This window comes from Scyliorhinus torazame, chromosome 26 (genome assembly GCF_047496885.1).
Source record: "Scyliorhinus torazame isolate Kashiwa2021f chromosome 26, sScyTor2.1, whole genome shotgun sequence".
In the NCBI taxonomy this organism is placed as follows: Eukaryota; Metazoa; Chordata; class Chondrichthyes; order Carcharhiniformes; family Scyliorhinidae; genus Scyliorhinus; species Scyliorhinus torazame.
This window is the reverse complement of record NC_092732.1, coordinates 32,001,931-32,028,597: the sequence shown is the minus strand read 5'-3', so window position 1 is coordinate 32,028,597 and position 26,667 is coordinate 32,001,931. Positions and strand designations below refer to the sequence as shown.

Here is a 26,667-nt window from a genome sequence, read left to right as displayed (position 1 = left end):
CCCCACACTCACTGTGTATCCCCCACACTCACTGTGTATCCCTCACACTCACTGTGTATCCCCCACACTCACTGTGTATCCCTCACACTCACTGTGTATCCCCCACACTCCCTGTGTATCCCCCACACTCTCTGTGTACCCCCCACACTCAGTGTATCCCCCACACTCACTGTGTATCCCCCACACTCACTGTGTATCCCCCACACTCCCTGTGTATTCCCCACACTCACTGTGTATCCCCCACACTCACTGTGTATCCCCCACACTCACTGTGTATCCCCCACACTCACTGTGTATCCTCCACACTCACTGTGTATCCCCCACACTCCCTGTGTATTCCCCACACTCACTGTGTATCCCCACACTCCCTGTGTATCCCTCACACTCACTGTGTATCCCCCACACTCACTGTGTATCCCTCACACTCACTGTGTATCCCCCACACTCACTGTGTATCCCCCACACTCACTGTGTATCCCCACACTCACAGTGTGTCCCCCACACTCACTGTGTATCCCCCACACTCACTGTGTATCCCCCACACTCACTGTGTATCCCCCACACTCACTCTGTATCCCCCCCACTCACTGTGTATCCCCCACACTCCCTGTGTATCCCCCACACTCACTGTGTATCCCTCACACTCACTGTGTAACCCTCACACTCACTGTGTATCCCCCATACTCACTGTGTATCCCCCACACTCCCTGTGTATCCCCCACACTCACTGTGTATCCCCCACACTCCCTGTGTATCCCCCACACTCCCTGTGTATCCCCCACACTCACTGTGTATCCCCCACACTCCCTGTGTATCCCCCACACTCACTGTGTATCCCTCACACTCACTGTGCATCCCCACACTCACTGTGCATCACCCACACTCACTGTGTATCCCTCACACTCACTGTGTAACCCCCACACTCACTGTGTATTCCCCGCACTCACTGTGTATCTCCCGCACTCACTGTGTATCCCCCGCACTCACTGTGTATCCCCCGCACTCACTGTGTATCCCCCGCACTCACTGTGTATCCCCCACACTCACTGTGTAACCCCCACACTCACTGTGTATCCCCCACACTCACTGTGTATCCCCCACACTCACTGTGTATCCCCCACACTCCCTGTGTATCCCTCACACTCACTGTGTATCCCTCACACTCACTGTGTATCCCTCAAACTCATTGTGTATCCCCACACTCACTGTGTATCCTCCACACTCACTGTGTATCCCCCACACTCATTCTGTATCCCATACACTCACTGTGTATTCCCCACACTCCCTGTGTATACCTCACACTCCCTGTGTATCCCCCACACTCACTGTGTATCCCCCACACTCACTGTGTATCCCCCACACTCATTCTGTATCCCCCACGATCACTGTGTATCCCCCACACTCACTGTGTATCCCTCACACACACTGTGTATCCCCCACACTCACTGTGTATCCCACACACTCCCTGTGTGTCCCCCACACTCACTGTGTATCCCCCACACTCACTGTGTATCCCCCATACTCACTGTGTATCCCCCACACTCACTGTGTATTCCCCACACTCACTGTGTATCCCCCACACTCACTGTGTATCCCTCACACTCACTGTGTATCCCTCACACTCACTGTGTATCCCCCACACTCACTGTGTATCCCACACACTCCCTGTGTGTCCCCCACACTCACTGTGTGTCCCCCACACTCACTGTGTGTCCCTCACACTCACTGTGTGTCCCCCACACTCACTGTGTGTCCCCCACACTCACTGTGTATCCCCCACACTCACTGTGTATCCCCCACACTCACTGTGTATCCCCACACTCACTGTGTATCCCCCACACTCACTGTGTATCCCTCACACTCACTGTGTATCCCCCACACTCACTGTGTATCCCCCACACTCACTGTGTATCCCTCACACACACTGTGTATCCCCCACACTCACTGTGTATCCCTCACACTCACTGTGTATCCCCACACTCACTGTGTATCCCCCACTTTCACTGTGTATCCTCACACTCACTGTGTATCCCCCACACTCACTGTGTATCCCCCACACTCACTGTGTATCCCCCACACTCACTGTGTATCCCCCACACTCCCTGTGTATCCCCCACACTCCCTGTGTATCCCCCACACTCTCTGTGTACCCCCCACACTCACTGTGTACCCCCCACACTCACTGTGTATCCCCCACACTCCCTGTGTATCCCCACACTCACTGTGTATCCCCCACACTCCCTGTGTATCCCCCACACTCCCTGTGTATTCCCCACACTCACTGTGTATCCCCCACACTCACTGTGTATCCCTCACACTCACTGTGTATCCCCCACACTCACTGTGTATCCCTCACACTCACTGTGTATCCCCCACACTCCCTGTGTATCCCCCACACTCTCTGTGTACCCCCCACACTCAGTGTATCCCCCACACTCACTGTGTATCCCCCACACTCACTGTGTATCCCCCACACTCCCTGTGTATTCCCCACACTCACTGTGTATCCCCCACACTCACTGTGTATCCCCCACACTCACTGTGTATCCCCCACACTCACTGTGTATCCTCCACACTCACTGTGTATCCCCCACACTCCCTGTGTATTCCCCACACTCACTGTGTATCCCCACACTCCCTGTGTATCCCTCACACTCACTGTGTATCCCCCACACTCACTGTGTATCCCTCACACTCACTGTGTATCCCCCACACTCACTGTGTATCCCCCACACTCACTGTGTATCCCCACACTCACAGTGTGTCCCCCACACTCACTGTGTATCCCCCACACTCACTGTGTATCCCCCACACTCACTGTGTATCCCCCACACTCACTGTGTATCCCCCCCACTCACTGTGTATCCCCCACACTCCCTGTGTATCCCCCACACTCACTGTGTATCCCTCACACTCACTGTGTAACCCTCACACTCACTGTGTATCCCCCATACTCACTGTGTATCCCCCACACTCCCTGTGTATCCCCCACACTCACTGTGTATCCCCCACACTCCCTGTGTATCCCCCACACTCCCTGTGTATCCCCCACACTCACTGTGTATCCCCCACACTCCCTGTGTATCCCCCACACTCACTGTGTATCCCTCACACTCACTGTGCATCCCCACACTCACTGTGCATCACCCACACTCACTGTGTATCCCTCACACTCACTGTGTAACCCCCACACTCACTGTGTATCCCCCGCACTCACTGTGTATCTCCCGCACTCACTGTGTATCCCCCGCACTCACTGTGTATCCCCCGCACTCACTGTGTATCCCCCGCACTCACTGTGTATCCCCCACACTCACTGTGTATCCCCCACACTCACTGTGTATCCCCCACACTCACTGTGTATCCCCCACACTCACTGTGTATCCCCCACACTCCCTGTGTATCCCTCACACTCACTGTGTATCCCTCACACTCACTGTGTATCCCTCAAACTCATTGTGTATCCCCACACTCACTGTGTATCCTCCACACTCACTGTGTATCCCCCACACTCATTCTGTATCCCATACACTCACTGTGTATTCCCCACACTCCCTGTGTATACCTCACACTCCCTGTGTATCCCCCACACTCACTGTGTATCCCCCACACTCACTGTGTATCCCCCACACTCATTCTGTATCCCCCACGATCACTGTGTATCCCCCACACTCACTGTGTATCCCTCACACACACTGTGTATCCCCCACACTCACTGTGTATCCCACACACTCCCTGTGTGTCCCCCACACTCACTGTGTATCCCCCACACTCACTGTGTATCCCCCATACTCACTGTGTATCCCCCACACTCACTGTGTATTCCCCACACTCACTGTGTATCCCCCACACTCACTGTGTATCCCTCACACTCACTGTGTATCCCCCACACTCACTGTGTATCCCACACACTCCCTGTGTGTCCCCCACACTCACTGTGTGTCCCCCACACTCACTGTGTGTCCCTCACACTCACTGTGTGTCCCCCACACTCACTGTGTGTCCCCCACACTCACTGTGTATCCCCCACACTCACTGTGTATCCCCCACACTCACTGTGTATCCCCACACTCACTGTGTATCCCCCACACTCACTGTGTATCCCTCACACTCACTGTGTATCCCCCACACTCACTGTGTATCCCCCACACTCACTGTGTATCCCTCACACACACTGTGTATCCCCCACACTCACTGTGTATCCCTCACACTCACTGTGTATCCCCACACTCACTGTGTATCCCCCACTTTCACTGTGTATCCTCACACTCACTGTGTATCCCCCACACTCACTGTGTATCCCCCACACTCACTGTGTATCCCCCACACTCACTGTGTATCCCCCACACTCCCTGTGTATCCCCCACACTCACTGTGTATCCCCACACTCACTGTGTGTCCCCCACACTCACTGTGTATCCCCACACTCACTGTGTATCCCCCACACTCCCTGTGTATTCCCCACACTCACTGTGTATCCCCCACACTCACTGTGTATCCCCCACACTCACTGTGTATCCCCCACACTCACTGTGTATCCCCCACACTCCCTGTGTATCCCCCACACTCACTGTGTATCCCCACACTCACTGTGTGTCCCCCACACTCACTGTGTATCCCCACACTCACTGTGTATCCCCCACACTCCCTGTGTATCCCCCACACTCTCTGTGTACCCCCCACACTCACTGTGTACCCCCCACACTCACTGTGTATCCCCCACACTCCCTGTGTATCCCCACACTCACTGTGTATCCCCCACACTCCCTGTGTATCCCCCACACTCCCTGTGTATTCCCCACACTCACTGTGTATCCCCCACACTCACTGTGTATCCCTCACACTCACTGTGTATCCCCCACACTCACTGTGTATCCCTCACACTCACTGTGTATCCCCCACACTCCCTGTGTATCCCCCACACTCTCTGTGTACCCCCCACACTCAGTGTATCCCCCACACTCACTGTGTATCCCCCACACTCACTGTGTATCCCCCACACTCCCTGTGTATTCCCCACACTCACTGTGTATCCCCCACACTCACTGTGTATCCCCCACACTCACTGTGTATCCCCCACACTCACTGTGTATCCTCCACACTCACTGTGTATCCCCCACACTCCCTGTGTATTCCCCACACTCACTGTGTATCCCCACACTCCCTGTGTATCCCTCACACTCACTGTGTATCCCCCACACTCACTGTGTATCCCTCACACTCACTGTGTATCCCCCACACTCACTGTGTATCCCCCACACTCACTGTGTATCCCCACACTCACAGTGTGTCCCCCACACTCACTGTGTATCCCCCACACTCACTGTGTATCCCCCACACTCACTGTGTATCCCCCACACTCACTGTGTATCCCCCCCACTCACTGTGTATCCCCCACACTCCCTGTGTATCCCCCACACTCACTGTGTATCCCTCACACTCACTGTGTAACCCTCACACTCACTGTGTATCCCCCATACTCACTGTGTATCCCCCACACTCCCTGTGTATCCCCCACACTCACTGTGTATCCCCCACACTCCCTGTGTATCCCCCACACTCCCTGTGTATCCCCCACACTCACTGTGTATCCCCCACACTCCCTGTGTATCCCCCACACTCTCTGTGTATCCCCCACACTCACTGTGTATCCCCCACACTCACTGTGTATCCCCCACACTCACTGTGTATCCCCCACACTCACTGTGTATTCCCCACACTCACTGTGTATCCCCCACACTCACTGTGTATCCCTCACACTCCCTGTGTATCCCCACACTCCCTGTGTATTCCCCACACTCACTGTGTATCCCTCACACTCCCTGTGTATCCCCACACTCCCTGTGTATCCCCCACACTCACTGTGTATCCCTCACACTCACTGTGTATCCCCCACACTCCCTGTGTATTCCCCACACTCACTGTGTATCCCCCACACTCACTGTGTATCCCCCACACTCACTGTGTATCCCCCACACTCACTGTGTATCCCCACACTCACTGTGTATCCCTCACACTCACTGTGTATCCCCCACACTCCCTGTGTATCCCCCACACTCACTGTGTACCCCTCACACTCACTGTGTAACCCTCACACTCACTGTGTATCCCCCATACTCACTGTGTATCCCCCACACTCCCTGTGTATCCCCCACACTCACTGTGTATCCCCCACACTCCCTGTGTATCCCCACACTCACTGTGTATCCCCCACACTCGCTGTGTAACACACACTCGCTGTGTATCCCCCACACTCACTGTGTATCCCCCAGTATCGCCCACACTGTGTGTCCCTCTATCAGTGGCCATTCTGTGATGATTCCACCCTGACGGTTTTGTCTCTTTGTTTCCAGACATTTGTGTCACCAATCCGTGTGGAAATGGGGGAACGTGTGTTGAAGTGGGCAGCACTTTCACTTGTGTGTGTCTGCCCTCCTATTCCGGCCGGGTGTGCCAGCTGGGTAAGCCTGTCCCTCGATCCGGCCTTCATGGGCAGGCTAACCGTGAGGGGCAGGATCAACAGGGACACACTCCCCTCTGTCCCACCCCTCAGAGGGTCAGCACAGAGGGAGCGCCGCAGTGTGGGAGGGTCAGTACTGAGGGAGTGCCGCACTGTCAGAGGGTCAGCACTGAGGGAGTGCTGCACTGTGGGAGGGTCAGTACTGAGGGAGCGCCGCACTGTGGGAGGGTCAGTACTGAGGGAGTGCCGCACTGTCAGAGGATCAGCACTGAGGGAGTGCCGCACTGTCAGAGGGTCGGTACTGAGGGAGTGCCGCACTGTCAGAGGGTCAGTACTGAGGGAGTGCCGCACTGTCAGAGGGTCAGCACTGAGGGAGTGCCGCACTGTCAGAGGGTCGGTACTGAGGGAGCGCCGCACTGTGGGAGGGTCAGTACTGAGGGAGAACCGCCCTGTGGGAGGGTCAGTACTGAGGGAGCACCGCACTGTGGGAGGCTCAGTACTGAGGGAGCTCCGCACTGTCGGATGGTCAGTACTGAGGGAGTGCCGCACTGTCAGAGGGTCGGTACTGAGGGAGTGCCGCACTGTCAGAGGGTCAGTACTGAGGGAGCGCCGCACTGTCGGATGGTCAGTACTGAGGGAGCGCCGCACTGTCAGAGGGTCAGCGCAGAGGGAGCGCCGCAGTGTGGGAGGGTCAGTAATGAGGTAGCGCCGCACTGTCAGAGGGTCAGTACTGAGGGAGTGCCGCACTGTGGGAGGGTCAGTACTGAGGGAGCGCTGCACTGCGGGAGGGTCAGTACTGAGGGAGCGCCGCACTGTCAGAGGGTCAGTACTGAGGGAGTGCCGCACTGTCAGAGGGTCAGTACTGAGGGAGTGCCGCACTGCGGGAGGGTCAGTGCTGAGGGAGCGCCGCACTGTGGGAGGGTCAGTACTGAGGGAGTGCCGCACTGTCAGAGGGTCAGTACTGAGGGAGTGCCGCACTGCGGGAGGGTCAGTACTGAGGGAGAGTCGCACTGTCAGAGGGTCAGTACTGAGGGAGCGCCGCACTGTCAGAGGGTCAGTACTGTGGGAGCGCCGCACTGTCAGAGGGTCAGTACTGATGGAGTGCTGCACATCGGAGGGTCAGTACTGAGGGATCGTCGCACTGTCAGAGTGTCAGTACTGATGGAGTGCCGCACTGTCGGAGGGTCAGTACTGAGGGAGCGCCGCACTGTCGGAGGGTCAGTACTGAGGGAGCGCCGCACTGTCAGAGGGTCAGTACTGAGGGAGAGTCGCACTGTCAGAGGGTCAGTACTGAGGGAGCGCCGCAGTGTGGGAGGGTCAGTACTGAGGGAGCGCCGCACTGTGGGAGGGTCAGTACTGAGGGAGCGCCGCACTGTCAGAGGGTCAGTACTGAGGGAGTGCCGCAGAGTGGGAGGATCAGTACTGAGGGAGCGCCGCACTGTGGGAGGGTCAGTACTGATGGAGCGCCGCACTGTCGGAGGGTCAGTACTGAGGGAGTGCCGCACTGTGGGAGGGTCAGTACTGAGGGAGCGCCGCACTGTCGGAGGGTCAGTACTGAGGGAGCGCCGCAGTGTGGGAGGATCAGTACTGAGGGAGCGCCGCACTGTGGGAGGGTCAGTACTGAGGGAGCGCTGCACTGTCGGAGGGTCAGTACTGAGGGAGCGCCGCACTGTGGGAGGGTCAGTACTGAGGGAGCGCCGCACTGTCGGAGGGTCTGTACTGAGGGAGCGCCACACTGTCGGAGGGTCAGTGCTGAGGGAGCGCCACACTGTCGGAGGGTCAGTACTGAGGGAGTGCCGCACTGTCAGAGGGTCAGTACTGAGGGAGTGCCGCACTGTCAGAGGGTCAGTACTGAGGGAGTGCCGCACTGCGTGAGGGTCAGTGCTGAGGGAGCGCCGCACTGTGGGAGGGTCAGTACTGAGGGAGTGCCGCACTGTCAGAGGGTCAGTACTGAGGGAGTGACGCACTGCGGGAGGGTCAGTGCTGAGGGAGCGCCGCACTGTGGGAGGGTCAGTACTGAGGGAGCGCCGCACTGTCAGAGGGTCAGCGCAGAGGGAGGGCCGCACTGTCAGAGGGTCAGTACTGAGGGAGCGCCGCACTGTCAGAGGGTCAGTACTGATGGAGTGCTGCACATCGGAGGGTCAGTACTGAGGGATCGTCGCACTGTCAGAGTGTCAGTACTGATGGAGTGCCGCACTGTCGGAGGGTCAGTACTGAGGGAGCGCCGCACTGTCGGAGGGTCAGTACTGAGGGAGCGCCGCACTGTCAGAGGGTCAGTACTGAGGGAGAGTCGCACTGTCAGAGGGTCAGTACTGAGGGAGCGCCGCAGTGTGGGAGGGTCAGTACTGAGGGAGCGCCGCACTGTCAGAGGGTCAGTACTGAGGGAGAGTCGCACTGTCAGAGGGTCAGTACTGAGGGAGCGCCGCACTGTGGGAGGGTCAGTACTGAGGGAGCGCCGCACTGTCAGAGGGTCAGTACTGAGGGAGCGCCGCAGTGTGGGAGGATCAGTACTGAGGGAGCGCCGCACTGTGGGAGGGTCAGTACTGATGGAGCGCCGCACTGTCGGAGGGTCAGTACTGAGGGAGTGCCGCACTGTGGGAGGGTCAGTACTGAGGGAGCGCCGCACTGTCGGAGGGTCAGTACTGAGGGAGCGCCGCACTGTGGGAGGGTCAGTACTGAGGGAGCGCTGCACTGTCGGAGGGTCAGTACTGAGGGAGCGCCGCACTGTGGGAGGGTCAGTACTGAGGGAGCGCCGCACTGTCGGAGGGTCTGTACTGAGGGAGCGCCACAATGTTGGAGGGTCAGTGCTGAGGGAGCGCCACACTGTCGGAGGGTCAGTACTGAGGGAGTGCCGCACTGTCAGAGGGTCAGTACTGACGGAGTGCCGCACTGTCAGAAGGTCAGTACTGAGGGAGTGCCGCACTGTCAGAGGGTCAGTACTGATGGAGTGCCGCACTGTCAGAGGGTCAGTACTGAGGGAGCTCTGCACTGTCAGAGGGTCAGTACTGAGGGAGTGGCGCACTGTCAGAGGGTCAGTACTGAGGGAGCTCCGCACTGTCAGAGGGTCAGTACTGAGGGAGCGCCGCACTGTGGGAGGGTCAGTACTGAGGGAGCGCCGCACTGTCGGAGGGTCTGTACTGAGGGAGCGCCACAATGTCGGAGGGTCAGTGCTGAGGGAGCGCCACACTGTCGGAGGGTCAGTACTGAGGGAGTGCCGCACTGTCAGAGGGTCAGTACTGAGGGAGTGCCGCACTGTCAGAAGGTCAGTACTGAGGGAGTGCCGCACAGTCAGAGGGTCAGTACTGATGGAGTGCCGCACTGTCAGAGGGTCAGTACTGAGGGAGCTCTGCACTGTCAGAGGGTCAGTACTGAGGGAGTGGCGCACTGTCAGAGGGTCAGTACTGAGGGAGCTCCGCACTGTCAGAGGGTCAGTACTGAGGGAGTGCCGCACTGTCAGAGGGTCAGTAATGAGGGAGCTCCGCACTGTCAGAGGGTCAGTACTGAGGGAGTGCCGCACTGTCAGAGGGTCAGTACTGAGGGAGTGCCGCACTGTCAGAGGGTCAGTACTGAGGGAGCTCCGCACTGTGGGAGGGTCAGTACTGAGGGAGCCCCGTACTGTCTGAGGGTCAGTACTGAGGGAATGCCGAATTTTCAGAGGGTCAGTACTGAGGGAGCGCCGCACTGTGGGAGGGTCAGTAGTGAGGGAGCGCCGCACTGTCGGAGGGTAAGTACTGAGGGAGCACCGCACGGTCAGAGGGGCAGTACTGAGGGAGCTCCGCACTGTCAGAGGGGCAGTTCTGAGGGAGCTCCGCACTGTCAGAGGGTCAGTACTGAGGGAGCGCTGCACTGTGGGAGGGTCAGTACTGAGGGAGAGCCGCACTGTCAGAGGGTCAGTACTGAGGGAGCACCGCACTGTGGGAGGGTCAGTACTGAGGGAGTGCCGCACTGTCGGAGGCTCAGAACTGAGGGAGCGCCGCACTGTGGGAGGGTCAGTATTGAGGGAACACCGCACTGTGGGAGGGTCAGTACTGAGAGAGTTGTACACTGTCAGAGTGTCAGTACTGAGGGAGCGCCGCACTGTGGGAGGGTCAGTACTCGGGGAGCACCGCACTGTCAGAGGGTCAGTACTGAGGGAGTGCCGCACTGTCAGGGGGTTAGTACTGAGGGAGTGCCGCACTGTCAGAGGTTCAGTACTGAGGCAGTGCCGCACTGTCAGGGGTTCAGTACTGAGGGAGTGCCGCATTGTCAGAGGGTCAGTACTGAGGGAGTGCCGCACTGTGGGAAGGTCAGTACTGAGGGAGCGACGCACTGTGGGAGGGTCAGTACTGAGCGAGCGACGCACTGTGGGAGGGTCAGTGCTGAGGGAGTGCCGCACTGTCAGAGGGTCAGTACTGAGGGAGCGCCGCACTGTGGGACGGTCAGTTCTGAGGGAGCGGCGCAGGGTCAGACGGTCAGTACTGAGCGAGCGCCGCACTGTGGGAGGGTCAGTACTGAGGGAGTGCCGCACTGTGGGAGGTTCAGTGCTGAGGGAGCAGCGCACTGTGAGAGGGTCAGTACTGAGGGAGCGCCGCACTGTCGGAGGGTCAGTACTGAGGGAGCGCCGCACTGTGGGAGGGCCAGTCCTGAGGGAGCGCCGCACTGTTGGAGGGTCAGTACTGAGGGAGCGCCGCACTGTCAGAGGGTCAGTACTGAGGGAGTGCCGCACTGTGGGAGGGTCAGTGCTGAGGGATCGCCACACTGTGGGAGGGTCAGTACTGAGGGAGTGCCGCACCGTGGGAGCGTCAGTACAGAGGGAGCGCCGCACTGTGGGCGGGTCAGTACTGAGGGAGCGCCGCACTGTGGGAGGTTCAGTACTGAGGGAGCGCCGCACTGTCAGAGGGTCAGTACTGAGGGAGTGCCGCACTGTGGGAGGGTCAGTACTCGGGGAGCACCGCACTGTCAGAGGGTCAGTACTGAGGGAGTGCCGCACTGTCAGGGGGTTAGTACTGAGGGAGTGCTGCACTGTCAGAGGTTCAGTACTGAGGCAGTGCCGCACTGTCAGGGGTTCAGTACTGAGGGAGTGCCGCATTGTCAGAGGGTCAGTACTGAGGGAGTGCCGCACTGTCAGAGGGTCAGTACTGAAGGAGCGCTGCACTGTGGGAAGGTCAGTACTGAGGGAGTGCCGCACTGTCAGAGGGTCAGTACTGAGGGAGTGCCGCACTGTCAGAGGGTCAGTACTGAGCGAGCGCCGCACTGTGGGATGGTCAGTACAGAGGGAGCGCCGGACTGTCAGAGGGTCAGTACAGAGGGAGCGCCGCACTGTCGGAGGGTCAGTACTGAGGGAGCGCCGCACTGTGGGAGGGTCAGTCCTGAGGGAGCGCCGCACTGTGGGAGGGTCAGTACTGAGGGAGCGCCGCACTGTGGGAGGGTCAGTACTGAGGGAGCGCCGCACTGTCAGAAGGTCAGTAATGAGGGAGTGCCGCACTGTGGGAGGGTCAGTGCTGAGGGATCGCTACACTGTGGGAGGGTCATTACTGAGGGAGTGCCGCACCGTGGGAGCGTCAGTACAGAGGGAGCGCCGCACTGTGGGCGGGTCAGTACTGAGGGAGCGCCGCACTGTGGGAGGTTCAGTACTGAGGGAGCGCCGCACTGTCAGAGGGTCAGTACTGAGGGAGTGCCGCACTGTCAGAGGGTCAGTACTGAGGGAGTGCCGCACTGTCAGAGGGTCAGTACTGTGGGAGCGCCGCACTGTCAGAGGGTCAGTACTGAGGGAGTGCCGCACTGCCAGAGGGTCAGTACTGACGGAGTGCCGCACTGTCAGAGGGTCAGTACTGTGGGAGCGCCGCACTGTGGGAGGGACAGTACTGAGGGAGTGCCGCACTGCCAGAGGGTCAGTACTGACGGAGTGCCGCACTGTCAGAGGGTCAGTACTGAGGGAGTGCCGCACTGTCAGAGGGTCATTACTGAGGGAGCGCCGCACTGTCAGAGGGTCAGTACTGAGGGAGTGCCGCACTGCCAGAGAGTCAGTACTGAGGGAGCGCCGCACTGTCAGAGGGTCAGTACTGAGGGAGCGCCGCACTGTCAGAGGGTCAGTACTGAGGGAGTGCCGCACTGCCAGAGGGTCAGTACTGAGGGAGCGCCGCGCTGTCAGAGGGTCAGTATTGAGGGAGCGCCGCACTGTGAGAGGGTCAGTACTGAGGGAGCGCCGCTCTGTCAGAGGGTCAGTACTGAGGGAGCGCCGCACTGTGGGAGAGTCAGTACTGAGGGAGCGCCGCACTGTCAGAGGGTCAGTACTGAGGGAGCGCCGCACTGTCAGACGGTCAGTACTGAGGGAGCGACGCACTGTGGGAGGGTCAGTACTGAGGGAGCGCCGCACTTTGGGAGAGTCAGTACTGAGGGAGCGCCGCACTGTCAGAGGGTCAGTACTGAGGGAGCGCAGCACTGTGGGAGGGTCAGTGCTGAGGGAGCGCCGCACTGTCAGATGGTCAGTACTGAGGGAGCGCCGCTCTGTCAGACGGTCAGTACTGAGGGGGCGACGCACTGTGGGAGGGTCAGTACTGAGGGATTGCCTCACTGTGGGAGGGTCAGTACTGAGGGAGCGCCGCACTGTCAGACGGTCAGTACTGAGGGAGTGCCGCACTGTGGGAGGGTTAGTACTCAGGGAGCGCCGCACTGTGGGAGGGTCAGTACTGAGGGAGCGCCGCACTGTCAGAGGGTCAGTACTGAGGGAGCGCCGCACTGTCGGAGGGTCAGTACTGAGGGAACGCCGCACGGTGGGACGGTCAGTACAGAGGGAGCGCCGCACTGTCGGAGGGTCAGTACTGAGGGAGCGCCGCACTGTGGGACGGTCAGTACTGAGGGAGTGCCGCACTGTGGGAGGGTCAGTACTGAGGGAGCGCCGCACTGTCAGAGGGTCAGTACTGAGGGAGTGCCGCACTGTCGGAGGGTCAGTACTGAGGGAGCGCCGCACTGTCAGAGCGTCAGTACTGAGGGAGCGCCGCACTGTGGGAGGGTCAGTACTGAGGGAGCGCCGCACTGTGGGAGGGTCAGTACTGAGGGAGTGCCGCACTGTGGGAGGGTAAGTACTGAGGGAGCACCACACTGTGAGAGGGTCAGTACTGAGGGAGCGCTGCACTGTGGGAGGGTCAGTACTGAGGGAGCGCCGCACTGTCTGAGGGTCACCCTGAGGGAGTGCCGCACTGTCAGAGGGTCAGTACTGAGGGAGTGCCGCACTACGGGAGGGTCAGTGCTGAGGGAGCGCCGCACTGTGGGAGGGTCAGTACTGAGGGAGCGCCGCACTGTCAGAGGGTCAGCGCAGAGGGAGGGCCTCACTGTCAGAGGGTCAGTACTGAGGGAGCGCCGCACTGTCAGAGGGTCAGTACTGATGGAGTGCCGCACTGTCGGAGGGTCAGTACTGAGGGATCGCCGCACTGTCGGAGGGTCAGTACTGAGGGAGCGCCGCACTGTCAGAGGGTCAGTACTGAGGGAGAGCCGCACTGTCAGAGGGTCAGTACTGAGGGAGCGCCGCAGTGTGGGAGGGTCAGTACTGAGGGAGCGCCGCACTGTGGGAGGGTCAGTACTGAGGGAGCGCCGCACTGTCAGACGGTCAGTACTGAGGGAGCGACGCACTGTGGGAGGGTCAGTACTGAGGGAGCGCCGCACTTTGGGAGAGTCAGTACTGAGGGAGCGCCGCACTGTCAGAGGGTCAGTACTGAGGGAGCGCAGCACTGTGGGAGGGTCAGTGCTGAGGGAGCGCCGCACTCTCAGAGGGTCAGTACTGAGGGAGCGCCGCTCTGTCAGACGGTCAGTACTGAGGGGGCGACGCACTGTGGGAGGGTCAGTACTGAGGGATTGCCTCACTGTGGGAGGGTCAGTACTGAGGGAGCGCCGCACTGTCAGACGGTCAGTACTGAGGGAGTGCCGCACTGTGGGAGGGTTAGTACTCAGGGAGCGCCGCACTGTGGGAGGGTCAGTACTGAGGGAGCGCCGCACTGTCAGAGGGTCAGTACTGAGGGAGCGCCGCACTGTCGGAGGGTCAGTACTGAGGGAGCGCCGCACTGTCAGAGGGTCAGAACTGAGGGAGCGCCGCACGGTGGGACGGTCAGTACAGAGGGAGCGCCGCACTGTCGGAGGGTCAGTACTGAGGGAGCGCCGCACTGTGGGACGGTCAGTACTGAGGGAGTGCCGCACTGTGGGAGGGTCAGTACTGAGGGAGCGCCGCACTGTCAGAGGGTCAGTACTGAGGGAGTGCCGCACTGTCGGAGGGTCAGTACTGAGGGAGCGCCGCACTGTCAGAGCGTCAGTACTGAGGGAGCGCCGCACTGTGGGAGGGTCAGTACTGAGGGAGCGCCGCACTGTGGGAGGGTCAGTACTGAGGGAGTGCCGCACTGTGGGAGGGTAAGTACTGAGGGAGCACCACACTGTGAGAGGGTCAGTACTGAGGGAGCGCTGCACTGTGGGAGGGTCAGTACTGAGGGAGCGCCGCACTGTCTGAGGGTCAGTACTGAGGGAGTGCCGCACTATCAGAGGGTCAGTACTGAGGGAGTGCCGCACTGCGGGAGGGTCAGTGCTGAGGGAGCGCCGCACTCTGGGAGGGTCAGTACTGAGGGAGTCCCGCACTGTCAGAGGGTCAGTACTGAGGGAGTGCCGCACTGCGGGAGGGTCAGTGCTGAGGGAGCGCCGCACTGTGGGAGGGTCAGTACTGAGGGAGCGCCGCACTGTCAGAGGGTCAGCGCAGAGGGAGGGCCTCACTGTCAGAGGGTCAGGACTGAGGGAGCGCCGCACTGTCAGAGGGTCAGTACTGATGGAGTGCCGCACTGTCGGAGGGTCAGTACTGAGGGATCGCCGCACTGTCGGAGGGTCAGTACTGAGGGAGCGCCGCACTGTCAGAGGGTCAGTACTGAGGGAGAGCCGCACTGTCAGAGGGTCAGTACTGAGGGAGCGCCGCAGTGTGGGAGGGTCAGTACTGAGGGAGCGCCGCACTGTGGGAGGGTCAGTACTGAGGGAGCGCTGCACTGTCGGAGGGTCAGTACTGAGGGAGCGCCGCACTGTGGGAGGGTCAGTACTGAGGGAGCGCCGCACTGTCGGAGGGTCTGTACTGAGGGAGCGCCACACTGTCGGAGGGTCAGTGCTGAGGGAGCGCCACACTGTCGGAGGGTCAGTACTGAGGGAGTGCCGCACTGTCAGAGGGTCAGTACTGAGGGAGTGCCGCACTGTCAGAGGGTCAGTACTGAGGGAGTGCCGCACTGCGGGAGGGTCAGTGCTGAGGGAGCGCCGCACTGTGGGAGGGTCAGTACTGAGGGAGTGCCGCACTGTCAGAGGGTCAGTACTGAGGGAGTGCCGCACTGCGGGAGGGTCAGTGCTGAGGGAGCGCCGCACTGTGGGAGGGTCAGTACTGAGGGAGCGCCGCACTGTCAGAGGGTCAGCGCAGAGGGAGGGCCGCACTGTCAGAGGGTCAGTACTGAGGGAGCGCCGCACTGTCAGAGGGTCAGTACTGAAGGAGTGCTGCACATCGGAGGGTCAGTACTGAGGGATCGTCGCACTGTCAGAGTGTCAGTACTGATGGAGTGCCGCACTGTCGGAGGGTCAGTACTGAGGGAGCGCCGCACTGTCGGAGGGTCAGTACTAAGGGAGCGCCGCACTTTCAGAGGGTCAGTACTGAGGGAGAGTCGCACTGTCAGAGGGTCAGTACTGAGGGAGCGCCGCAGTGTGGGAGGGTCAGTACTGAGGGAGCGCCGCACTGTCAGAGGGTCAGTACTGAGGGAGAGTCGCACTGTCAGAGGGTCAGTACTGAGGGAGCGCCGCACTGTGGGAGGGTCAGTACTGAGGGAGCGCCGCACTGTCAGAGGGTCAGTACTGAGGGAGCGCCGCAGTGTGGGAGGATCAGTACTGAGGGAGCGCCGCACTGTGGGAGGGTCAGTACTGATGGAGCGCCGCACTGTCGGAGGGTCAGTCCTGAGGGAGTGCCGCACTGTGGGAGGGTCAGTACTGAGGGAGCGCCGCACTGTCGGAGGGTCAGTACTGAGGGAGCGCCGCAGTGTGGGAGGATCAGTACTGAGGGAGCGCCGCACTGTGGGAGGGTCAGTACTGAGGGAGCGCTGCACTGTCGGAGGGTCAGTACTGAGGGAGCGCCGCACTGTGGGAGGGTCAGTACTGAGGGAGCGCCGCACTGTCGGAGGGTCTGTACTGAGGGAGCGCCACACTGTCGGAGGGTCAGTGCTGAGGGAGCGCCACACTGTCGGAGGGTCAGTACTGAGGGAGTGCCGCACTGTCAGAGGGTCAGTACTGAGGGAGTGCCGCACTGTCAGAAGGTCAGTACTGAGGGAGTGCCGCACTGTCAGAGGGTCAGTACTGATGGAGTGCCGCACTGTCAGAGGGTCAGTACTGAGGGAGCTCTGCACTGTCAGAGGGTCAGTACTGAGGGAGTGGCGCACTGTCAGAGGGTCAGTACTGAGGGAGCTCCGCACTGTCAGAGGGTCAGTACTGAGGGAGTGCCGCACTGTCAGAGGGTCAGTAATGAGGGAGCTCCGCACTGTCAGAGGATCAGTACTGAGGGAGTGCCGCACTGTCAGAGGGTCAGTACTGAGGGAGTGCCGCACTGTCAGAGGGTCAGTACTGAGGGAGCTCCGCACTGTGGGAGGGTCAGTACTGAGGGAGCCCCGTACTGTCTGAGGGTCAGTACTGAGGGAGTGCCGAATTTTCAGAGGGTCAGTACTGAGGGAGCGCCGTACTGTGGGAGGGTCAGTAGTGAGGGAGCGCCGCACTGTCGGAGGGTAAGTACTGAGGGAGCACCGCACGGTCAGAGGGGCAGTACTGAGGGAGCTCCGCACTGTCAGAGGGGCAGTTCTGAGGGAGCTCCGCACTGTCAGAGGGTCAGTACTGAGGGAGCGCTGCACTGTGGGAGGGTCAGTACTGAGGGAGAGCCGCACTGTCAGAGGGTCAGTACTGAGGGAGCACCGCACTGTGGGAGGGTCAGTACTGAGGGAGTGCCGCACTGTCGGAGGGTCAGAACTGTGGGAGCGCCGCACTGTGGGAGGGTCAGTATTGAGGGAACACCGCACTGTGGGAGGGTCAGTACTGAGAGAGTTGTACACTGTCAGAGTGTCAGTACTGAGGGAGCGCCGCACTGTGGGAGGGTCAGTACTCGGGGAGCACCGCACTGTCAGAGGGTCAGTACTGAGGGAGTGCCGCACTGTCAGGGGGTTAGTACTGAGGGAGTGCCGCACTGTCAGAGGTTCAGTACTGAGGCAGTGCCGCACTGTCAGGGGTTCAGTACTGAGGGAGTGCCGCATTGTCAGAGGGTCAGTACTGAAGGAGCGCTGCACTGTGGGAAGGTCAGTACTGAGGGAGTGCCGCACTGTCAGAGGGTCAGTACTGAGCGAGCGCCGCACTTTGGGATGGTCAGTACAGAGGGAGCGCCGCACTGTGGGAGGGTCAGTACTGAGGGAGTGCTGCACTGTCAGAGGGTCAATACTGAGGGAGTGCCGCACTGTCAGAGGGTCAGTACTGAGGGAGCTCCGCACTGTCAGAGGGTCAGTACTGAGGGAGTGCCGCACTGTGGGAGGGTCAACACTGAGGGAGCGCCGTACTGTGGGAGGGTCAGTACTGAGGGAGTGCCGCACTGTGGGAGGGTCAGCATTGAGGGAGCGCCGCACTGTGGGAGGGTCAGTACTGAGGGAGCGCCGCACTGCGGGAGGGTCAGTACTGAGGGAGTGCCGCACTGTGGGAGGGTCAGTACTGAGGGAGCGCCGGACTGTGGGAGGGTCACTACTGAGGGAGTGCCGCACTGTGGGCGGGTCAGTACTGAGGGAGCGCTGCACTGTGGGAGGGTCAGTACTGAGGGAGCGCCATACTGTGGGAGGGTCAGTACTGAGGGAGTGCCGCACTGTGGGAGGGTCAGTACTGAGGGAGTGCCATACTGTGGGAGGGTCAGTACCGAGGGAGTGCCGCACTGTGGGAGGGTCAGTACTGAGGGAGTGCCGCACTGTCAGAGAGTCAGTGCTGAGGGAGCGCCGCACTGTGGGAGGGTCAGTACTGAGGGAGTGCCGCACTGTCAGAGGGTCAGTGCTGAGGGAGCGCCGCACTGTGGGAGGGTCAGTACTGAGGGAGTGCCGCACTGTCAGAGGGTCAGTGCTGAGGGAGTGCCGCACTGTCAGAGGGTCAGTACTGAGGGAGCGCCGCATTGACTGCCGATGCTCGAGTGTCTGTCTGTTACTTGATCTCAGTATTCTGGGCGCCCTGGAGTACTGATCCAAATGCCTGTGTAAATTAACAGACTTCTCTCCCGCGCTAGATGAGGTGCTCTGCGAAGTGGGGTGGCAGAAATTCCTGGGAAGCTGCTACAAGGTCTTTCGCGGTCGCAGGCCCTGGGAGTCGGCCGAGGAGCAATGTCGGGCGGAGGAAGCCCACCTGACCAGCATCATGAATCCGGAGGAGCAGAGCTTCATCAACGGTGAGGCCTAGTCTCGATCTGCATCCCAGCCCGGTGCCTCCAGCAACGGCCCTCGTCGAGCCTACCCAGCGAAGCTCAGAGCTTCCGCATCCAATCCGGTCCGACCTCGGGACGTGTCCCCGGAGCAAACGCAGCAATTACCGCTAAGCAAGATCCCACAGACGGCAGTGTGACCATGTCCCGGATCACCGGTTATTATTTGGGATGTTGGTGGTGGGGTTGAACCCCTGGATGCCAGGCCGAATCCAGTCCCCTCTTCCCCCTCCCACAACCCTTCCACTCTTCATCTTCGAGAGGCCGAGGGAAGTATTACCCCTGCCCAATGGGGTAGACAAGGCCTCAATTAAATACCGAGTGTGAAGGCGGCACCCCCTCAGTGCGGCGCTCCCTCAGTACTGACCCTCCCACAGTGCGGCGCTCCCTCAGCACTGACCCTCTGACAGTGCGGCGCTCCCTCAGTACTGACCCTCCGACAGTGCGGCACTCCCTCAGTACTGACCCTCCGACAGTGCGGCACTCCCTCAGTACTGACCCTCTGACAGTGCGGTGCTCCCTCAGCACTGACCCTCTGACAGTGCGGCACTCCCTCAGTACTGACCCTCTGACAGTGCGGCACTCAGTACTGACCCTCTGACAGTGCGGCACTCCCTCAGTACTGACCCTCTGACAGTGCGGCACTCCCTCAGCACTGACTCTCCCACAGTGCGGCACTCCCTCAGTACTGACCCTCCCACAGTGCGGCGCTCCCTCAGTACTGACCCTCTGACAGTGCGGCGCTCCCTCACTACTGACCCTATGACAGTGCGGCACTCCCTCAGTACTGACCCTCTGACAGTGCGGCGCTCCCTCAGTACTGACCCTCCCACAGTGCGTCACTCCCTCAGTACTGACCCTCCCACAATGCGGCGCTCCCTCAGTACAGACCCTCGGACAGTGCAGACTTCTCTGAGTAGTGACCCCTGACAGTGCGGTGCTCCCTCAGTACTGACCCTCTGACAGTGCGGTGCTCCCTCAGTACTGACCCTCCCACAGTGCGGTGCTCCCTCAGTACTGACCCTCCGACAGTGCGGCGCTCCCTCAGTGCTGACCCACAGACAGTGCGGCACTCTCTCAGTACTGACCCTCCGACAGTGCGGAGCTCCCTCAGTACTGACCCTTTGACAGTGCGGCGCTCCCTCAGTACTGACCCTCCCACAGTGCGGCGCTCCCTCAGTACTGACCCTCCCACAGTGCAGCGCTCCCTCAGTACTGACCCTCCGACAGTGCGGCGCTCTCTCAGTACTGATCCTCTGACTGTGCGGCGCTCCCTCAGCACTGACCCTCTGACAGTGCGGCACTCCCTCAGCACTGACCCTCCCACATTGCGGCGCTCCCTCAGTACTGACCCTCTGACAGTGCGGCGCTCCCTCAGTACTGACCCTCCCACAGTGCGGGACTCCCTCAGTACGGACCCTCCGACACTGCGGCGCTCCCTCAGTACGGACCCTCCGACAGTGCGGCACTCCCTGAGCACTGACCCTCCGACAGTGCGGCGCTCCCTCAGTACTGACCCTCTGACAGTGCGGCTCTCCCTCAGTACTGACCCTCTGACATTGCGGCACTCCCTCAGTACTGACCCTCCCACAGTGCGGCGGTCCCTCAGTACTTACCCTCCGACAGTGCGGCACTCCCTCAGTACTGACCCTCCCACATTGCGGCACTCCCTCAGTACTGACCCTCTGACAGTGCGGCGCTCCCTCAGTACTGACCCTCCCACAGTGCGGGACTCCCTCAGTACGGACCCTCCGACACTGCGGCGCTCCCTCAGTACGGACCCTCCGACAGTGCGGCACTCCCTGAGCACTGACCCTCCGACAGTGCGGCGCTCCCTCAGTACTGACCCTCTGACAGTGCGGCTCTCCCTCAGTACTGACCCTCTGACAGTGCGGCACTCCCTCAGTACTGACCCTCCCACAGTGCGGCACTCCCTCAGTACTGACCCTCTGACAGTGCGGCACTCCCTCAGTACTTACCCTCCCACATTGCGGCACTCCCTCAACGCTGCCGCTGGGATTGCCGATCTGGACTATAAGCCCAGACCCCCAGAGTGTGACCCGACCCCCTGACCTCTGACTCTGAGGCAAGAGACATGGTGGTGGTCACTGAGGAAGACGGCCGGAGGAAGAATGGCAGGGCTATAGTGATAGGGGACTCGATCGTAAGGGGAATAGACAGGCGGTTCTGCGGACGCAATCGAGAATCCAGGTTGGTATGTTGCCTCCCTGGTGCAAGGGTCAAGGATGTCTCAGAGCAGCTGCAGGGCATTCTGGGGGGGGAGGGTGAACAGCCAGCTGTCGTGGTGCATATAGGCACCGACGATATAGGTAAAAAACGGGATGAGCTCCTACAAACTGAATTCAGGGAGTTCGGAGTTAAACTAAAAAGTAGGACCTCAAAGGTAGTCATCTCAGGATTGCTACCAGTGCCACGAGCTAGTCAGAGTTGGAATGTCAGGATAGATAGGATGAATGCGTGGCTCGAGAGATGGTGCAAGAGGGAGGGATTCAAATTCCTGGGGCATTGGAACCGGTTCTGGGGGAGGTGGGACCAGTACCAACCGGACGGTCTGCACCTGGGCAGGACTGGAAACGATGTGCTGGGGTTTGCTCGAGCTGTTGGGGAGGGTTTAAACTAATGTGGCAGGGGGAATGGGAACCGATGTAGGAAGTCGGAGGGAAGTAAAACGGGGCCAGAAACAAAAAGCAGGAAGGGGGGAAAGTGTAAGGCAGAGAAGTCACAGTCAAAAATCAAAAAGGGCCACAGTACAGGGTACAGTGACTGAGGAGAGTGTGAAAAGGGAGGTGGCCAATGCAGGATTGAGGGCGTTGTACCTAAATGCGCGCAGTGCACGGAACAAGGTAAATGAGCTTGTTGCGCACATTGAAATTGGCCGGTACAATGTTGTGGGCATCACAGAGACGTGGCTGCAAGGGGATCAGGGCTGGGATCTAAATATCCAAGGATATGGGTCCTATCGAAAGGCCAGGCAGATGGGCAAAGGGGGCGGGGTTGCATTGTTAGTAAGGAATTAAGTTAAATCGATAGCATAGAGTGATATAGGATCAGAAGGCAGAGAATCTCTGTGGGTAGAGTTGAGGAATCGCAAAGGTAAAAAGACCCTGATGGGAGTTATGTACAGGCCCCCCAGCAGTAGTCAGGCTGTGGGGCAGAAAATAAATCAGGAGATAGAAAAGGCAATATTACAATAATCATGGGGGACTTCAATATGCAGGTGGACTGGGAAAATCAGGTCGGTAGTGGATCCCAAGAAAAGGAATTTGTGGAATGTCTAAGAGATGGTTTTTTGGAGCAGCTTGTGACAGAGCCGACTAGGGAACGGGCAATTCTGGATTTGGTGATGTGTAATGAGGCAGACTTGATTAGGCAACTTAAGGTGAAGGATCCCTTAGGGAGCAGTGACCACAATATGATAGAATTTACCCTGCAGTTTGAGAGGGAGAAGCTGCAGTCAGATGTAACGGGATTACAATTAAATAAGGGGAACTACAAAGACATAAGGGAGGAGCTGGCCAGAGTTGATTGGAGAAGGAGCCGAGCAGGGAAGACAGTGGAACAGCAATGGCTGGGGTTTTGGGGGGTTATTAGGGAGGCACAACAGAAATTCATCCCAAGGCGGAGGAAACATGCTAAGGGGAGGACAAGGCATCCATAGCTGACGAGGGATGTCAAGGACAGCATAAAGTCTGAAGAAAAAGCATACAAAGTGGCGAGTATTAGTGAGAAACCAGAGGATTGGGAAGCCTTTAAAAGCGAGCAGAGGACAACTAATAAAGCAATAAGGGGGGAGAAGATGAAGTACGAGTGCAAGCTAGCCAGTAATATAAAGGAAGATAGGAAGAGTTTTTGTCAATATATAGAAGGTAAGAGAGAGGCAAAAATAGACATTGGACCCCTGGAAAATGTGGCTGGAGAAGTAATAATAGGAAACAAAGAAATGGCTGACGAACTGAATAGTTACTTTGCACCAGTCTTCACGGTGGAAGACACCAGTCGGATGCCAGAGCTCCAGGAGAACCAGGGGGCAGAGGTGATTGCAGTGACCATTACTAAGGAGAAGGTTGTGGGGAAACTAAAAGGTCTGAAGGTGGATAAGTCACCTGGACCGGATGGACTACACCCCAGGGTTCTAAAAGAGATAGCTGAGGAAATTGTGGAGGCATTGGTGATGATCTTTCAGGAATCACTGGAGGCAGGAAGGGTCCCAGAGGACTGGAAAGTGGCTAAGGTGACACCGCTGTTTAAGAAGGGAGGGAGGCAGAAGATGGGAAATTATAGGCCGGTTAGCCTGACTTCGGTCATTGGTAAGATTTTAGAGTCTGTTATTAAAGATGAGATCGCGGAGTACTTGGAAGTGCTTGGTAAAATAGGACTGGGTCAGCACGGCTTCGTCAAGGGAGGTCGTGTCTGACAAATCTGTGAGAGTACTTTGAGGAGGTAACAAGGAAGTTAGACAAAGGAGAATCAGTGGACATGAAATAAAAATGAAATGAAAATCGCTTATTATCACAAGTAGGCTTCAAGTGACGTTACTGTGAAATGCCCCTAGTCGCCACATTCCGGCGCCTGTTCGGGGAGGCCGGTACGGGTATTGAACCGTGCTGCTGTCCTGCCTTGGCCTGCTTTCAAAGTCAGCTATTTAGCCTTGTGCTAAACCAGCCCCCATGATTTATTTAGATTTCCCCAAGGCCTTTGACAAGATGCCGCATAGGAAACTGTTAAATAAGTTAAGAGCCCACAGTGTTTAGGGTGAGATCCTGGCACGGATAGAGGATTGGCTGACTGGCGGAAGGCAGAGAGTGGGGACGGCAGCCGGTGACTAGTGGTGTGCCTCAGGGGTCTGTGCTGGGACCACAACTTTTCACAATGTTCATTAATGATCTGGAAGGAGGAACTGAAGGCACTGTTGCTAAGTTTGCAGATGATACAAAGATCTGTAGAGGGGCAGGTAGTATTGAGGAAGCAAGGGGGCTGCAGTAGGATTTGGACAGGCTAGGAGAGTGGGCAAAGAAGTGGCAAATGGAATACAAGTGGACAAGTGTGCGATTATGCACTTTGGAAGGAGGAATTTAGGCATAGACTATTTTCTAAATGGGGAAATGATTCGGAAATCAGAAGCACAAAGGGACTTGGGAGTCCTTGTTCACGATTCTCTTCAGGTTAACGTGCAGGTTCAGTCAGCAGTTAAGAAGGCAAATGCAATGTTAGCTTTCATGTCGAGAGGGCTAGAATACAAGTCCAGGGATGTACTTCTGAGGCTGTATAAGGCTCTGGTCAGACCCCATTTGGAGTATTGTGAACAGTTTTGGGCCCCGTATCTAAGGAAGGATGTGCTGTCCTTGGAAAGGGTCCAGAGGAGGTTCACAAGAACGATCCCTGGAATGAAGAGCTTGTCGTATGAGGAACGGTTGCGGACTCTGGGTCTGTACTCGCTGGAGTTTAGAAGGATGAGGGGGGATCTTATTGAAACTTACAGGATACTGCGAGGCCTGGATAGAGTGGACGTGGAGAGGATGTTCCCACTTGTAGGAAAAACTAGAAGCAGAGGACACAATCTCAGACTGAAGGGACGATCCTTTAAAACAGAGATGAGGAGGAATTTCTTCAGGCAGAGGGTGGGGAATCTGTGGAACTCTTTGCCGCAGAAGGCTGTGGAGGCCAAATCACTGAGTGTCTTTAAGACAGAGATAGATCGGTTCTTGATTAATAAGGGGATCAGGGATTATGACGAGAAGGCAGGAGAATGGGGATGAGAAAATATCAGCCATGATTGAATGGCGGAGCAGATTCGATGGGCCGAGTGGCCTAATTCTGCTCCTATGTCTTCTGGTCTGATGGACCCCCAATGGAGGGGTGCACGGGGCAGGTGTCTCGGGGGGCGGAGATGGACCACTCACCATCCCGACTCGGAAATAGATTGGCCGTTCCTCCACTGTCGCTGGGTCAAAATCCTGGAATTCCCTAACAGCACGGCGGGTGGACCTACACCGCACAGGGACTGCAGCGGGTTCAGGTTGGCGGCTCGCCCAGCACCTTCTCAAGGGGGCGATTAAGGAGCCGTAATAAGTGCTGGGCCCGGGCAGCGACGCCCACACCCCATGCACAGAAACAAATGGACTCCCATTTTGTTCCCTTGTGGCTCACCCTTCATCTCCCCCCTCCCCGGCCCCCCCTCGCATGCCCTCCCGCCCCCCCCCCCCCCCCCCCAACTCACCAACCAACCACAACAGCAAATCCTTCTTTGTTCCCTGACCAGCGCCCCGGATCAAGGGGGGGAATGTGTTTCGGGCAATCCCTCCCCACGGACATCTCGGAAAGGAGGAGGGCGGAGACGGAAGGTGGGTGGCCGGTTGCGGGCAGTGGGATAGCACATTCCCGAGGGGCAGAGTGGCCTGACTGTCGCGACACTGAGCCCCGGCGTGTGATGGTTCAGGAGGGGTGGGGGGGGGGGTGTTGGCCAGATAGCGGTCCGGCCCTGCGAGGACATTCCTAAAGCTAACCACCCCAACCCGTCTCTTCCCGAATTCCCAGAAATCTTCAAGGAATACCAGTGGATCGGCCTCAATGACAAGATCATCGAGAACGACTTCCAATGGTCCGACGGGAACCAGTTGGTGAGTCGCCCAGGGGATTCAGCAAATGGAGGGGGAGGGGGGGACGGTGATGGGTTGGGGGGGGGGGGGCGGGGGTGATGGGTTGGAGGGTGGACGGTTAAGGATGTCTGATGATGCTTCAACCTGGGAAGAAGGTCATTGGAATCAGTTCATCAGAGCTGGACTGACCCACTGACAGTGCGGCACTCCCTCAGTACTGACCCTCCCACAGTGCGGAGCTCCCTCAGTACTGACCCTCCCACAGTGCGGCACTCCCTCAGTACTGACCCTCCCACAGTGCGGCACTCCCTCAGTACTGACCCTCCCACAGTGCGGAGCTCCCTCAGTCCTGACCCTCCCACAGTGCGACGCTCACTCAGTACTGACCCTCCCTCAGTGCGGCGCTCCCTCAGTACTGACCCTCTGACAGTGCGGCACTCCCTCAGTACTGACCCTCCCACAGTGCGGCACGCCCTCAGTACTGACCCTCCCACAGTGCGGCTCTCCCTCAGTACTGACCCTCTGACAGTGCGGCACTCCCTCAGTACTGACCCTCCCACAGTGCGGCACGCCCTCAGTACTGACCCTCCCACAGTGCGGCTCTCCCTCAGTACTGACCCACTGACAGTGCAGCGCTCCCTCAGTACTGACCCTCCCACAGTGCGGCACTCCCTCAGTACTGACCCTCCCACAGTGCGGCGCTCCCTCAGTACTGACCCTCTGACAGTGCGGCACTCCCTCAGTACTGACCCTCCCACAGTGCGGAGCTCCCTCAGTACTGACCCTCCCACAGTGCGGCACTCCCTCAGTACTGACCCTCCCACAGTGCGGCACTCCCTCAGTACTGACCCTCCCACAGTGCGGAGCTCCCTCAGTACTGACCCTCTGACAGTGCGGCGCTCCCTCAGTCCAGACCCTCCCACAGTGCGGCGCTCACTCAGTACTGACCCTCCCTCAGTGCGGCGCTCCCTCAGTACTGACCCTCTGACAGTGCGGCACTCCCTCAGTACTGACCCTCCCACAGTGCGGCACGCCCTCAGTACTGACCCTCCCACAGTGCGGCTCTCCCTCAGTACTGACCCTCTGACAGTGCGGCACTCCCTCAGTACTGACCCTCCCACAGTGCG

At 58.8% G+C, this 26,667-nt stretch overlaps 1 protein-coding gene across 1 annotated transcript in view; it reads left to right on the top strand.

Moving 5' to 3' along the window:
* LOC140402871 (NT-3 growth factor receptor-like) overlaps positions 1–26,667 on the top strand; it is a 247,128-nt gene that overhangs the window by 160,706 nt on the left and 59,755 nt on the right. Inside the window, exons 10-12 of the mRNA XM_072490496.1 lie at positions 6,354–6,461; positions 18,732–18,890; positions 25,479–25,561. Coding sequence (XP_072346597.1) covers positions 6,354–6,461; positions 18,732–18,890; positions 25,479–25,561 — 350 coding nt within the window. The remainder of the gene's footprint in view (positions 1–6,353; positions 6,462–18,731; positions 18,891–25,478; positions 25,562–26,667) is intronic.